Source organism: Amphibalanus amphitrite, unplaced genomic scaffold, assembly GCF_019059575.1.
Source record: "Amphibalanus amphitrite isolate SeventyFive unplaced genomic scaffold, NRLGWU_Aamphi_draft 000224F_arrow, whole genome shotgun sequence".
NCBI classification, from domain to species: Eukaryota; Metazoa; Arthropoda; class Thecostraca; order Balanomorpha; family Balanidae; genus Amphibalanus; species Amphibalanus amphitrite.
In genome coordinates, this window is record NW_024881719.1 from 720,677 (window position 1) to 736,884 (window position 16,208).

General features: G+C 49.2%; 1 protein-coding gene across 3 annotated transcripts in view; it reads right to left on the reverse strand.

The window, feature by feature from the left end:
• Nucleotides 1–103: 103 nt before the first annotated feature.
• The window catches only part of LOC122385584 (myocyte-specific enhancer factor 2B-like), a 52,954-nt gene continuing 36,849 nt past the window's right edge, over nt 104–16,208 (reverse strand). For all 3 annotated transcript variants that reach the window (XM_043373953.1, XM_043373952.1, XM_043373954.1), the window contains exons 4-9: nt 14,528–14,674; nt 9,661–9,838; nt 9,188–9,315; nt 6,954–7,201; nt 4,765–4,964; nt 104–3,569 (exon numbers count right to left, since the gene is read on the reverse strand). In XM_043373953.1, the coding sequence (XP_043229888.1) occupies nt 3,442–3,569; nt 4,765–4,964; nt 6,954–7,201; nt 9,188–9,315; nt 9,661–9,838; nt 14,528–14,674 (1,029 nt within the window). In that variant the 3' untranslated portion in view covers nt 104–3,441. The remainder of the gene's footprint in view (nt 3,570–4,764; nt 4,965–6,953; nt 7,202–9,187; nt 9,316–9,660; nt 9,839–14,527; nt 14,675–16,208) is intronic.

Here is a 16,208-nt window from a genome sequence, read left to right on the forward strand (position 1 = left end):
GTAACTCTGAGCCTCAATTTGATGTGATGTGCTGGATTGCCAGAAACTCAAACACAAAAAAATAATAATAGCTTAACGTCATACTAGACGGTCATAAGATGCATTCCACCATTCACATTGTATTTCTGCAAAAACAAAGCAACAGCACAGTAACAAATAAATGCACGGGAATCCAGGCTACAGATAAAGTCACATCCGTTCGAGAAATCAAGCACTTGAAAAGAAGCCACAGAATGAAGCGAAACTATCAAGCAGAGCTCCCGAACTAGCACGAGCAGTTGCTACGTGGCTTCTGAATAGGAGTTGTCCCGTCGGGGTGAAAACTTCCATCCCATGGAAGGTGAACGCATCGGTAATACAAACGTCAACATAAATACAATCTGAAAAATTGAACCGATAGGTACTCCCTCCCCATCAAATAACTCGACTCCTTTTACGTATACGTATTCATTTTACGTTGCGGTGGTTACCAGCAACTGAATAAAGTGCGAATGCCACTCGAGGATCAAAAGCAAAAATATACGAATCGTGATGGCATTTTTAAGCATCGCATATTACAGACGTTCACGTCGAATCACTGGGCCGAGAAACATAAATAGAACGGACCGGGGCTCCGGACATCAGGTTTTTCATAATGTGAAACCATTCCACACTTTCTGAGATAAATGTTGACATTTTCATCGTCCCGAGAAAAAGTTGTCCCGCAACACTGTCGGCACGGGCCTTCGCATGATTTTACCCAAGGTTCATTCGTCAACAAATGACTTCGTAGTAACTGCAACTTCCATGTCGATGGGCAATGCGCTCTAACTATATAATATATATCTACTTTAGTTGAGGGCCTTGCTGTACATCAGCCATTTGTAACATGGAAGTCTTCACCCGTTTCAATAACAACCATCTCGGGTGACACTGCGGTATTGTGTGAGCAGAAGTGAGCGGTTGCAAACGTGAGCAATCTTGTGACATGGTAATATAGCAAATGCAAGCAATGTCCTTGATTTAACCAGAATGTTTCAATCCTGTTTGAAAATTGAAGCGCGTGTTGTTTATTGTTTGTGATTCTGTAATTGATGTAGGGTAAATCGATCAGTTGACGTCTGAAAGAAACGGCAATTAACGACTTGATGAAGTGCTTGGAGCGTTGACCCGTTTTCTATATTGAACTTTGCTAACCGTAACATTTTCCCACGTAACCTTCAACATTTTCACAGCCACTGGGACCGTTTAGAGCCCGTCAAAGCTGTCCAGCGCAATCATTGATGCAAATTTCAACCCTAAAGCCCAAGAAGTACGAATAAAGAAAAAGCTTGCTGTGTAGCACGTAAGTACATAAAATTACCAGAGCTAAGTGGACGATGTATCAGCCAAGGTGACAAATAATTGTTGACTACCTACCAATCCATATTTCTAACGAATATTTTTTTTCGTATTAGTTCAAAATAAAGTTTAAAGGTAGTGTGCCAGCTTTCTTGGACCGTATGGAGTTAATGGCCCAGATAAGGAGAACCGGATTTTTAGAACTTATCCATACCTTCAAAACTCATGGAAACGTCTTAAATTCTTCAAATTTTGAGTACCCCAGTGCGAAATTCGCCCCGACGGGTTGTCGGTCGTACCCCAACCACATTTCACACCACTATGAACAACAAATGCACACACTGAAATCGCTATTACCGATATGCTCATCCAATCAAGTTTCGATAAACCCGTTCATCATCATCTCCTGCGGTTTCGAACACGCCTGTTAGGTGGCTTCTGATGCTCGTCGAGGTCGGAATTTCCAAATACGCGTGGTGCGTCGGGCCGCGCGCTCTGACTTCGGCCAAGAAAATGCGTCAGCTGATCATTGTCATTTCTGCCACTTGCGTGTGGTGAAATGGGGTCATAACTTATAAGACGGCTTTTTCATATCAATTATTTTACATAAAATCATATTTCAAACCATAAATAATGTTCGACAGCCAAATAAAAGAAACAATACCAATACGGGCTTACAGTTTAAGGCTCGACATTGTGTTGTCTACGATTAGACAGCTGGTAACTCATTCCCGTACGTCGTATGGTCGTAACACTATAATGACCTTTGCTTATTGTCACAAGTGCACCGCATTCGCGATTGTTGCCCGACGCCTGTTTGCAGGTGAGCCCACTACAGTTGTTATACATATCTAAAAACCGAAAAACTTTTAGGCGAAAAAGGCACTATTCCAGGCCCATTTTTGATTTTTTTTTTTGCGATATTAGGTAAAAACAGAAGCTTCTTATCCTAGGAAAAATAAAATGGGAAATCTTTCAAAGGTGGCACACTACCTTTAAAATTTTCTCTGTAAACCACTTCAGAATAAAACCACCAGTCAAAACAAAGATCCAAAACCTTGGTGCGCGCGAGCTATTCATCCTCCATCTTCCAGTACTGACCACACCAGTATGGTTCACAGCCCCGTACCTTCATCTTCCTTTAATAGTGTTGGCATGTAGGCTTTTACGTTGACATTAGCGTTTAAGATTTACATGCGATGTACATTGTACATGCATGATTCAATGAAAGAGTACATCCACACTTCGCTTGGAGGAAACCTCCACAAATAGAAGATAACAGGAAAGAAGAATGCATCCCGCGTACTACAAAAGAAGTGCGCAATTATATCAATCAACATAACCTTAAATCAGCGGACCTATCCTGTCAATTCATAAAACTATTGTGCGTAAGTGTTCGCCAACAACATAGGGATAAGACAGCTACATACAGAATTCGGGTGGAAACACTTATGAGAAGCACATTAACACAGAAAAGCACACGAGGAGGATAGCGTCCTTCGGTTTCTACAAGACATGCAGGTTTCCATGGATACGCGCGTAGCGTGGCTCTGAGCGCTGTCGCGTCAGCAGCTCCCAACACACGCGCTCTGAATCACCACTAAATGGGCTCACTCGAACAGTGGACGTGAACCCACACCGCGACACTCCACCAACGCAGGCCACCCAACACCGGGAGCACACTAAACACGTGAACACAGTCCATCACAATCCCCGGCCGCAGCGCCCCCTCCCTCGGCTGCAGAGGTGTCGGCGTGGGACAGGCCGGCCAGCCGCGCGCCGCGGCTCGGTCGCCGCACTCCAGCAGGTAGCAGTTTGTACAGTGAAGCCATCGTAACGGGGGAACGGACGGCGTGAGGTCCCTCGGCGGCACGGTCAGCGCACCTGAACAGCCCGCGGCAGGCCGGCCCGGAGACGCCGGGACAGCCGGCAGACACATCAGTCGGGTGCACCCTCCCCACCCGCACAGCTAAGGCGCCGCTCAGAGTCGCTGGCCGACCCGTATCAGACCGAGGCGCGACCCCAGGTCATCTCTGTCTCTCTGAGCCGGGCCGGGTCCGGGTCACTCTCCCGAGCCCAGCCGAAATCCCTCGCACTCCCCTACCGGATGCATCTCGCCAGTTAGGTCACCCATGTCTCGGAGACACGCGGCCGCTTGTGCAGCGGGCCCGACTCGTGCTGCAGAGAGGGGTCGGTGGAGTCCAGACAAAAGCTGCCTGGCACCGGACGGCGGCCCAGCTGCGGTGGTCCTGTGGACAGCACGGACAGACAGTCAGACGGGCACACCTACTACTGCACGAAATGGTGGAAAGTCGTGGCAAAGCCGACGCTGCAAGAGGGAGCTGACAACTTATGCCATGGCAACGTTGCGATAGCTAGGGCAAAAACGGATTTATTTCCTCGCGCTACTTGGTGCGACTGGATACAATAGTGTGAAATGAACGGTAAACTAATTTAAAACAGGCAGTTCATGAGACACGTTTCCTTGATGCTCTAAAAACAGTTCATTGTTCCGGGTTTAATTTAGCTACACAAGTAAGTTACATTGGACTTCGGACTGCGCAATGCAGTTGATGTTAAGTTCAGGTGAAATAGTGCGCAGGCCCTTACAGTCGTGCAGTGGTCGGCGATCCGGATTTTAATCCATCTCGTAGGTGGCTAATCAGATTGTCACTCACATTCGCACATCTTATTAAAAATTGCAGGATGATGGCCACTTTTCCCATCACCACCACCCGCCACAACCGGTAACAGTTCCCAGTACCATAGTCTGACAGCCGCGGATTACAGAAAATCTCGTTTAACCCGGCGGCCGCTGGGCCTCCGCGCCACCGCCGGCCGCTGGGGGGGGGGCATATAGTTGCCCCCCCTTTACTTCCGCGGCGATATCGTCGCAACGCGAAGAGATAGAGAAGCGAAACTTTGCACACATCTTCCTGAATAGCTAGCCGAGGTTATGTCCAAATTTGGTGTCGATCCCATTTGAAATGACGTCACAGTGACGTCATAAGTCAAATTATAGATTTGCCACTCTCAGTTTCCTTACGATACATCAGGTATATGGGACCGAATATAAAGGGCCGATTATTGGTTAGCAACTAGATGGAAGTGTACTTAGATGTTTTAGGATGACAGCAGATGCTGTCTAGTTCATTTACAGTTGAGTTTCATGCTCAGCGTCATCAGAAACGGTCCATATCGGAAAACGACAAAACTTTATGACGTCACTGTGACGTCATCTTAGATGCTACAACCACCAAACTTTCTTCAAACATTGCCTAGGTATTCATTTGAAGCTATGCCAAGTTTCACGTTCGTAGCTCATCAGGTTTCGGAGATATTCCACAAAACGTAAAGGGGGGGCAACTTTATGCCCCCCCCCCCAGCGGCTCGTGGGTTAAAACACCTTAATCTGGCCGTGTCGGCTGGTCTGCCGTTACTGACCGTGTCCGAGGCCGGCGCCGGGCGGTGCCTGCAGCCCATGGCCGTCCGGTGCCAGCCGCAGGCCCGGGTGGCCCGCGTGCACGTCCAGCCGCTCCCTGTACGGCGGCGAGCAGCGCTCCGTCTTCACCGCCGACAGCGGCGAGTGGTCCCCGGCGCCCGGCGATGGTGACAGGCACGGCCCGCCGCCCATCGAGAGCACGCTGAAACACACAGATACGGTGTGAGCTCACTGAAACACCCGGGAACTACGCTGAAACACACATATACGGGGTGAGCTCACCGAAACACCCAAGAACGGTGACAAACGTACTGAAACACACAGATACGGTGTGACCGTGTGAGCACACTGAAACACCCGAGGACGGTGACAAACGCACTGAAACACACGTATACGGTGTGAGCTCATCGAAACAGATACATATAGTGAAAGATCATTAAAACTTAAAAGACAAGGACACGGCGTTAGGTCACATTGAAACACCCGGCAACTGAGTTAAACACACTGAAGCACCACAACAAGGGGTTAGGTCACACCGATACACCCAAATATGATGTAAGCTCAACCCCTGCACGGCACTCGCGACACACTGTATCTGTAACGCCAGGAAACGGTGTTACATACAGTGCAGCACCAAGATACGGCGCTAGTACACGAACACTTGAATACGAAATCAGCACACTGAACGAACAGTTACTGATCACAGAGTTAGTGACATGCTACACCTGGACACGGTAACCGTCTCGCCGTGCCAGCCCAGATATAGCTCAAACACGACGTCTTCAACATGTTATATAACCAAAAGAGATACAACCATCCCGTTATAGCCCAGCTTAAACACGTTACATAAGTAACTCAGTTTTCCCCGTAAAAATAGGTGGCACCTTAACAGCTATAACACAAATAGTCCCATCACACTGCAGCGCTGCCCCGGTGTCTGTTCTGCAGCGTTGCGTCAGTTGTGTTGCGGTGTCCATGACAGGCGCCTCATGTTATCGGCCATCCGGCGATCGCCAGGAGTCAACAGCGACCACACTGAACGACACACAGGCACACCACGTCCGATCACGTGACCGGTGCGGGCGCCGATACAGGCGACCACATGACCGGCGCCCATGGTGGCGCTCGGAGTGCTTCCCCGATAACACCTCGTCCGAGACAATGATAAGAGGACGCCGAACCCCCGCAGAGCGCGAATAGGATTGGCAGCAGCACACGGGTTAGGCAAACCTACTCTGGGCCGCGTCAAGGATCCTGAAGTGACCAAACAACACTCAACTGAGAGATATCCTGCAATGGCGAGGCTAACTGCGCATTTTCCCTCGTTCGTCATCGTATTCCGAGAAGAGAGGTATATTCAGCGGGACAGAACTTCGGGGATATAACAGTAAACGCGGGTCGGTAGGGTTCAACGCAGCCTGAGCACTATTTTCGTCCGGCCTGGAGCAGAGCAGGTTAAAGCCGACTGCCTTTATCCACCTGTCAGTTGTGGTTCTATTTTTGGTTCCACTGCCGGATTCCTGGTTCCCCTGCGCTATGACAGGGAAAAGCCGTGCGACACGAGTTTCCCGTATCTTTGCTGATTACGATGCCTCACGATATACTAGTTTATACTTTTCCAGGATGACGCTAGATAGGGAAGGCGGTAAATAACTAATTAATGAGTGCAGGGTGGACAAGTAACGGAGACCATTTAGTCATGTTTAGTTTTGTTAAACATCATAGGTCAAGGAATGCGGTATACCTATCCTATCACTCACACCCTTCTGTCAACAATGGCGCATGTGCGACTAACGAGGATAATGTCCGTGGGAAAAGTAAGACTACTTGGACCGATGGGGTAGCTGCGGCGATGGAACGGATACGAATCAAGGGGACGAGGGCACGCGCTCATCTTTGGTGGTCCATGTGTCCATGACTCTCAATGGACCTGCAGACTGGTATAATGGTGGGACTGCTAGCTTTGGTGGGACAGGTGGGACAGTCCTGGGACTGGTGGGCCTGGTGGGACGAATGGGACTGGTGGGACGCGCTCGCCTGTCGTGGGACTGGTGGGACAGTGGGACATAGGGACCGGTGGGACGCGCTCACCTGTGGTGGTGCATGTGATGGTGTTGGTGTCCCTGCTGGCTCTGATGGGACTGGTGGGATTGTTGGGTTCAGTGGGACCGGTGGGGCGCGCTCTGCTCACCTGTGGTGGTGCATGTGCTGCTGCTGGTTCTGATGGCTCTGCTGGCTGTGGTGGTTCTGATGGGACGGGTGGACCTGCTGCAGGCCCGGCGGCCCGGTGCGCCAGCCGGCCGGCACGGACAGGCCGCCCGGCTGCAGCTCCTGGCCGCCGAACTCCTGCCCGCCGCCGGAGGAGGCGCCGCACACCGGAGGGTACCCGCCGTACTCGGCAGAGAGCGGTCCGCCGCCACCTCCACCACCGCGAGACACCTGGGGAGCATAGACAGCCGCGGATTCAGCGAGAGTGGCAGCGGATACAGCTGTGACGAGTTGTATTAATTCTACTCTACCAATAGCTGAAAATGTATCCCGTATTACATCATATACTGAAAGCGATCATATGTAGAGCGTGACGTGTTGAGGAAATAGTGGCTAGCCTATATTTAATAACTGTTCTGACGTAGCTCAATGTTGATGTTCCATTTCTATTACATTAATTTCATGACTGATTGACAGCACTGAATCGCTCGTCAATATATGTACATCGAAATAATGTAAATATTATTGCGAGAAATATCGAATGTAAGCTAGAAAATGTATGAACAAGCATCAGCATCTGAAGCATGAAAACTAGCGAACCATTTTAACAACTTCGCACTCAACTTCCAAGATCAAGTCAAGGAAGACAGTCACCGGCCAACGTTGAATCGCTATACATAATTCCTGGTAACAGAAACATCCTAACAACAACGTTTTAACTTTGTGGAAAATTGCTCAAGTTAAGAAACTCGTTTGTAGGTACTCCCAATCTTACCACATGCCTGTTCGTCTGAGCTTGTGTCTGGTTTACAGGGTTTCACAGCATAAACAGTACGCCAGACGCGATTCAACAAAGCATATCATGATTTTGAGAGATTTGCAGATGTAATCCAGATTTAAGTCGAATGCTACACCTGTTCATTTTTTATTTTCGTCTCATGTGAATCCGGTATAAAACTGGTTAGCCGGCATTCCTCTGCATTTACCAGTAATTGTAGGGTAGCCTGGGGCAAGACGCCCCAGATAATTTATTTTGCTACATAACTTTTGTCCCACATCACCTGGAAGGCCAAATTTGTGCTCAATGCGTTCTTTGGACATTTTACTTTAGATTCCACCCGCCAAATTCATTCACTTATGATCGAACTCCCAGCTAGGAAGTGATTTGTGAAGCAACTGCAAATGGGGCATTTTGCCCCAACCCCAGGGCAAAACGCCCCACGGCCTGGGGCAAGAAGCCCCATACTCTAGATTAAAGATTAAACATGCTGGTTGACTAAATCTTATATGAGAGGCCCGTTAGACCTTGGGAGGCACGGAACTGAAGTTAGCACCTTCCATCCTGTCAGGTGTTCAGCTATGACACTATTGTATGTACAGGTTTTTCACCTGGCTCATAAGGCCAAATAATAAATTATTGCAATACAAATGTTAACAAAATACTTCCTTTGCCATTAATTTGCTGAGAAAAGCACATAAAATTGCATAGAAACTTACTATTCGCCAGTTACCGAACATAAGGAAGTGGGTATTCGGAACAACACATGAGGTAAAACGCCCCATGGGGCTTTTTGCCCCGCGACCTACTGGGGCGTTTTGCCCCATCACGTAGTTCGGTCAGAGAACAACGCCTTGCACTCCAGCAAGAGATAATTTAAAACGGACCAACCCATTATTATAAGCGTTAGACACTAGTTGTTCAAAATACATGAAAGTCGTTAACCTGATGTGGACAATAAAAGAACGCCATGATGCATAATCTGACTGCAAAACATAAAAATCACTCCAAAAACAAATTTTTGGCTATATCTCCCTAAAGAGTTATCACAATTTCTTTCCAGTTTGCTCATATAATGATCATATAGTGCACGTTTTATAGAAGGGACGATGTTTCCACAGAACCTTGCCAGTTCCGAGAAACATCGGTGAGGCGTTTTACCTCGGCGGGGCGACTTGCCCCGGTCTACCCTACCAAAATCACGCCTTCGTTTGCTGATGAAACCAGTACGCAGCTCACGCTTCCGTACCCACAGTTGCTGCTGAATATAAAAAAACTCGTGCATAAGCCCATGAAAACTCACAATTGCAAGCACTTCCCAAGGTAGGTATGGCTCAAATATTTCAAGACCATACTAGCGTAGCTATAACATCGGCCAGCGAGACACTAAAGAATCCTTTTACGGCCACCGTAGCTGCAGTTCAGCGGCTAATACGTACTGCGACGTCCACGGGTGAGGTCTGCCTGGCTCCGGCGAGGGCGGCCTTCAGCTGCGAGCCGTTGGAGCTCACTGGAGGCTCCGGCGGAGTGGAGGTGGACGGGTACGGTACTGGAGAGCTGAGCAGACCTGCGGACGGACGCGCTAGTCAGGCCAGGAGATCGTGACGGACAGCGTCTGATTAATGTGATAAGAGACACCACGTGATGAGATCCAGGTAAAAGTTGTATTCGCGGATTCAGTAGTATTATTTTTAAGCACCAACAATTTCAGAGCTGCAAAAAAATCTTCAGCAACCAGTTGAAAAGACTCCAAGGTCCAACTTCTCTCCAGCCTAGAGTTGAGCCCAGACGGTACCCACAGACCGCAGTCTCGAACTAATCACCCTGTGACGACCCGGGCCGGGGCCCAACTACTCTCCAGCCTAAGAGCTGAGCCCGGACGACAGCTGCAGTCCCTGTCCCCACCACTCACCCTGTGATGACCCGGGCCGAGGGCTGACCGCGTGGTGCTGCATCTGACGGGGACTGAGCGAGTGCTGCTGCAGTGGAGGAGAGGCCGCCTGCAGCAGAGAGCCGTGCCCGTTCTCCGGGGACTGGTACTGTCCGCCGTCCTCCGCGGACGGATAGCCTCCTGCAGGGCTGTCCTCCGTCTGAGGAACAGGGGGATATTATAAGGTCAGAGGGATAACTCGGTAATGGGTGTCCTCCCGCCGGGCTGTCCTCCGTCTGAGGAACAGGGGGCATTATAAGGTCAGAGGGATAACTCGGTAATGGGTGTCCTCCCGCCGGGCTGTCCTCCGTCTGAGGAACAGGGGGCATTATAAGGTCAGAGGGATAACTCGGTAATGGGTGTCCTCCCGCCGGGCTGTCCTCCGTCTGAGGAACGGGGACATTATAAGGTCAGGGGGATAACTCGGTAATGGGTGTCCTCCTGCCGGGCTGTCCTCCGTCTGAGGAACAGGGGGACATTATAAGGTCAGAGGGGTAACTCGGTAATGGGTGTCCTCCTGCCGGGCTGTCCTTCTTCTGAAGAACGGGGGAATACGGTTAGATAAGTCACAGGGAGGAGGAGATATATTCCATTCATCCTTCTCATTTCTAGACTATCATCCACGTCAGTGCAAGTGATGGACGGTTAAATGCGCTGTACGGATAGGCATGTTTCTCTTAGGGCGTAAAGTCAGATTGTGAATGTTGGAGTAGACGGTCTCGTTATCATTGCACGTTACGTACCAACAACCGACCATACAATGATTTGCCGCCTTTTCAATGTCACGAACCATAGGTAACGACTATCTATAATCATGATCTTGTTTGCGCCCACTGCTATGACTGATATGACCTGATATGATTCCTGTGAACTTTCGGCGCTCTTCGGGATTTCCTGACCGCACCATACGGACACGATACGGTCTCGGCAGACCTACCAGCTCCTACACAAGATAGAGCAGCAATGATATCCCGCATTCGTCCGCTCCATCTGGTTTGTTATCCTAAATCAGCCAGACTGCCAGACCTAGTATCAGACTCCACAAATACCCCACAGCCCTATACCAGAAGTTTAGCCACCGATAGAAACATAAACAAACTGATCTCCTGAGCCATGTGGCACGCCTCGTCCAGGCTCATCAGTGGGAGACTGGAGGCAGACGCTCTGGGCAGACGGGCAGGCCTCGGGCCGGCCGGGCGCACGACGAGCCCGCTCATGGCACCCAAGGTCACCAGGCTGCAGGCGTTCCACTAATGTGACGTCATAGGATGAGCGGTGGCCACCAATCAGCGTCAAGACACGGCCCATTTGACGTCATCCACCAAACAGCTGCCAATCAGGCACGTCAAACGACCGCAGTGACGCAGTAAGCATGTGCGGTGGACACTGATGCATGCTGCCGCACTGTCCGACAATGTAGTACGACGTCAATATGGTGACTTATGACGTCATCACGAGCAGTCAGCAGCTGCTGCGCAGATTAACCCAGCTCGGACGGCCGATGACGTCACAGCCGAGCTGGTCAGTCCGGGGGATGGGGTACATACAGGTAGAGAGCGATAGAGGGTCTCTGACGACTTCAATTGGGCTCCACGCGAGGATGAGCGCCTGGGTAAGAACTCTCATGACCGGGCATAGACTAAAAAAGTACTCCCCGCATTATGTAGGCATACCAGTACCTACCTACTGAGTGTGTGTATTCGTCGTAAAAGGCACCAACCTAACCCTACAAATCTGAAAATAGCATATTGGTATAGGTACTCACGATATACCCGTGTCGCTATGAAAAAGAATGCAGACATAAGTTGTTGCATGGCATGTGTCCTGATAACTGTTGTGACAACGACCATTCTGGGGCAGCCTTGCGTTTTTGCTTGTTATTTATCAGTACCTATATCAACTCTCACCAGCAAAAGCAAATGAAAGTCTGAAGCAGGAATGTTGTTCTATTTTCAGTATTTAGAAGACTTATAACGTTGAACGCAGAAGCCGGTACCTACACATCTATTTCGATAGCAACGTTCACTTATTAACGGTTTACAAGAGCCTTAGTTGGTTAAACTCGTTCCTAACTCGTACCTGATGTAATGGTCATAGGTATATCGAGAAAGCATGGGTAATTAATGTGTTTAAACAGAACGTCAACAATATCTGATGTTGAAAAACTGCGTGATCTTAATAAAAGAACAGCATCGGCGTTAATTACATAAAAATGTCATTTGAATGCAGGATGTCTAAATAAAGCTTCCTCTTCGACAGTTCTATGCTGGGCATCCGCTGCGAAATTATTGCTGAATTAATAGCTACCGTCAAAACAGAACTTAAGTTGACTGCCGTCAAGTTTATTACTTGCGTATGAATTACGTCATGCAATTGATGTAATACGAATATCCCGATTTATCCTGTTCTGTTGCATATCCAATTGTGCATTGATATTAATAGTCCAAAAGCTCCGACCTGAACAGCCCTGGCTTTGTTTAGGACAGTCAGGTCAAGACAACCAGCAGGGCAAAGACAAAGTTCCGTCCGGCCCAGACATGACTGGGTAATTCTTGTTTATTTTACATTAGACACGTCAAACATATGCAGCGTCTATTCGACTTGTTTATTCGTAATGTCATGTTAGTCTGATCAGAAGAAGCAATCTGTTCGTCTGTGCTGACTTCCTTTCAAGTTAATGGATTCTTTTATTTAGCCCTTCCTTCCCCCCCCCCCCCCCAGCTCCCCCCGAGGTTGATTTCACATCCAAGCATAAAATCCAAAAGGACTTCTAGAAAAAAAGGACCAAACTTGTGTGTAAGTTCAATCAAGCTGCGCCCCCATATCAATGCCAGTCTCTAATTCATCCTTTTATCTCACCATCTTCACTATTTTATCACCATCTTCACTCCGTCCAATCAGCAGTGACGACCTCAGACCACTGATCTGAGACCATCTCAGATCCTCTCCATCAGCGGCAGGCGTCTCCGCAGCTGGACGCGTCACCGGCAGCGCGGCACACGTCACCGTCACGTCTGTGGTGACACATGCGTCACGGGGAAGTCACCGGCGCGGCCGGAGGTGCCATATCCGCCGTGACGGCCACCTCCGCGAGCCCTCACCGCTGGCGGATGCTGAGTGGGACCGCAGTGAGCAGAAAGGGGAAGATAATGGCGTCAGGCGCCGCGTCGCCAGCGACGCAGACAGGTCGCGTATCGAGAGACACATGAGCTGAGTGGCGAGCAACTGTCGCGGCCGTACCCGTGTTGTGATGCTGAGCTGGTGGAGACTGGGGGACTGTATCTCATGGAGCGATGTGGGGTTGTAATGCTGGCGCGGCTTCCATTGTGATATAGGCGTTCGAGTGGGTTTGATATGTCGAGTGGCATTTTTCCGTGCAAGGTAGCATTGATATGGCTTCGGGCAAAGGTGTGATTGCAAATGAAATGAAAGGGATGTTTTGTTAGACATTTACGAGCATCAAAAGGATAATGATAAGGTTTAAATAAAATATAAAATGCCTCAAAAATGTCATCTCTCCTAAAGTCAGTAACACCATAGTAATTGTCACGGAGCCTGTTCCGCGCCTATTACCTGTTCGTGCACCAAAGGGCACAGCAGCCTCAGCCGGGCCTGAATGTCACCGTCGGAACCCGCATCTGGGTTTAAAACGCCCGCCTGCCACGTGCAGGTGAATCCTCAAAAGATAACAGGTGCTAGGTGTGCAGAGACTGCGCAGCACATCTGCGCAGTACCATTGTTATCTTCACTCGGTGTGAATTCCGTTAGCTGGTCTCACCAAGTGATGGCCAATCACAGTGATGTCATCGATAATAAGGCGAAACAAGTTGGGCTCATCAATAAAAAAGTGACGCAAAGAACTAACTAGGATCGCGATTGCGGATAATCGCTGTAGCTGGTCTTAGCATCCAGTCAAGTCGCAAGCGTGATCACTATCTGCCACTCTTAAATCACGCTTCCTTGGAACGGGACAAACACTCCCACGCAATTCGGCTTGAACAGTGACCGACGGTGGAGTGAGTTTCCTTCACTCACGACCTGTGCAATGCGCAGCAGAGTTGCTGTACTAGCTCTGCTAACAATTATGGAGTCCCACTTCGATTTGCATGATCTCAGGCCATGTTTCATCCGTCCTCTCTCGCGCAGAGCGCGGGGAGAGAGCTCTTGCATCACTCGTCGACCGTCGAGAGGTATATTGGCCGCCGGAATGAACATCAGAGTTCGACTTATCAGTCGCACTCGGTCGCAGTCTCAGTCCTATTCATTCGTGGCATCAGTCGCATTCAGTCGTAATATCAGTCACATTCAGTCTGGACGGTCAGACAGCTCGTCAGCTGCAGGCGTTCCCACAGAGCCGACTCCATCAGCCGTGCGCCCAACAGCCCCACTGTGTGTATATTTGTACGGCCTCCCCCAGCGAGATGGTATAGGTCAGCTAATCTGACTATTTATAATTCCGAATGCAGCAGGCTCGTGCTGAAATGACTTTCCAGAAGTACAAATGAGGAATGTAGGGAATCAGTACAGATGCATCCCCTACATCTCATTGCATCTCTACATCTCATTGCAACTTCTGAGACTTCAGCTAACTGATTTTTCCAGCCTGTCAAACTCCGTTCACCACCCAATAAAGCTAGGTTCCCACTGACTGTGACTGTCCCCTCGCTCTTACACTGTTGAGGTTGGGACGCATCAGGCGTAGGAAGTTAGTTCACCACCCAATAAAGCTAGGTTCCCACTGACTGTGTCCCCTCGCTCTTACACTGTTGAGGTCGGGACGCATCAGGCGTAGGAAGTTAGTTCACCAATAAAGCTAGGTTCCCACCGACTGCGTCCCCCGTGATCTCACCCTGTTGAGGCCGGGGTGCATCAGGCGCTGGTAGTGGTTGTACTTGGCCGCTGGCGGCTCCTGCTGCACCGGAGCCGGAAAGTCCTCCGGCTCCGGACTGTCGGCGCCCGCCAGACCGTCGTTCTTGTGCTCCTTCTTGCTCAGCGCCTGCCGACAAACGTCAGGGAGAGGTTAAAGAATACAATGCAGGTAAAGACTCTCGGAAATGTCACAAGCGACAGAAGGTTTCAAACCTCCACAGTATAAATACTCTGTACCTAATCCATGAGGAAGAAAAACTGATCCAAAAATATATTCATGAGAGAAAATATGTTTTCAAGTTTGGAAATCTACGAAAACTTGGTCAGTCCAAGTAATTTCTGTTTGCGAGGTTCCTGGTTGATCATTTAATATGGCACCCGGCGTCTGCGAAGAGATTCGGTATCGGACGCATAATAGTTTCTTTGTTCTACCAAACAATATACCTAATTAGAAAGTGTGATTGACACTAGATCCCGATTCAACGGTCGCCATCCCATCCAGCATCTAGCATCAACAGTAGGTATCAACTTTTCCACTCAGTTATATAACGGCCGGCAGTGCTGCTGCCATCCCGTCTGCCAAGGGCCCCATCGGCAGCGGCCGGTGGCTGTGTCAAACGGCCCCGGCCCGGTCCTTGTCAGGTCGTGCTTGTCAGCTGCATGCAGCGCCGTGTGAGGCAGGGCCCGGAGGTCGGACAGGCGTGGGCGGAGCCCAGCGACCTTTGGTCGGCGCTCGCTGTTGCCATATGCGAGACGGCTTCCGATGACAGCCGCATGTATTTACAGACAGAGCCGATGCCATGCACTGGCTCTACTTAAAATAGAGCAAGTCGTTCGGGTCAGTGAGGAGAAAATGGTGCATGATTGAGGCCAGGCTGCAGGCAGTCAATGTTTATTCATAGTTGAAGAGAGCATATATAATCCATGAAGTTATTTGCGGACTTGAAAATTAAATAGAATAATTCAGAATATAGATATGACCTATAGAGTGCAGTGGAAATGGCGTATATGTACTGAATTGAGAGCCGTCTCCACTCTCCAGCTTCAGCGAAGCAACCGGCTACTAACAAGAAAAAAAAACAATTTCATATTTTCATTTTTGAGTGTTTTTAAACACATCATACTCGCATAATACGTTTAATTTCAAATATGAATATGTCTGAAGTTGTCAACGGTACACGATCGACAACAGTCACCATTTCGGCAGCCACGCCACCACGAAAACGGCACGTAAATGTCAGCAACGTCAGCCGAATGTTCCTAGAACCGACAGAATCAACTCACAAGCTGGTCCATCGCCGTGGTAGGTATTTTATTTATTGCTGGATGTTGTGTTCATATTTCATCTGGCATTACCGGCGAATGGTAGGTGGTACTGATGGCCAAACGGCTAAGCTTATTGTCAAACAGGCACCAGGCGGTTGGTTCTAATGGCATGTGCCGAAAGAGGTCCTGTCTGTCATCTGGGTAATAAATGTAATTAGCCAGTGAATGTGATGGCCGCATAAAATGGCATGGGGCCTTAATTCAGAAAGAAGCAAAGGTGAAGAAACGAATTATCTTTTACCGACATCGGTGTCATAGCGTATACTTATAATATGTTGACAAAACATGTCATTCGCTGGTGCAATGGCATTGCACGAAGCATCAACAAGTCTTAA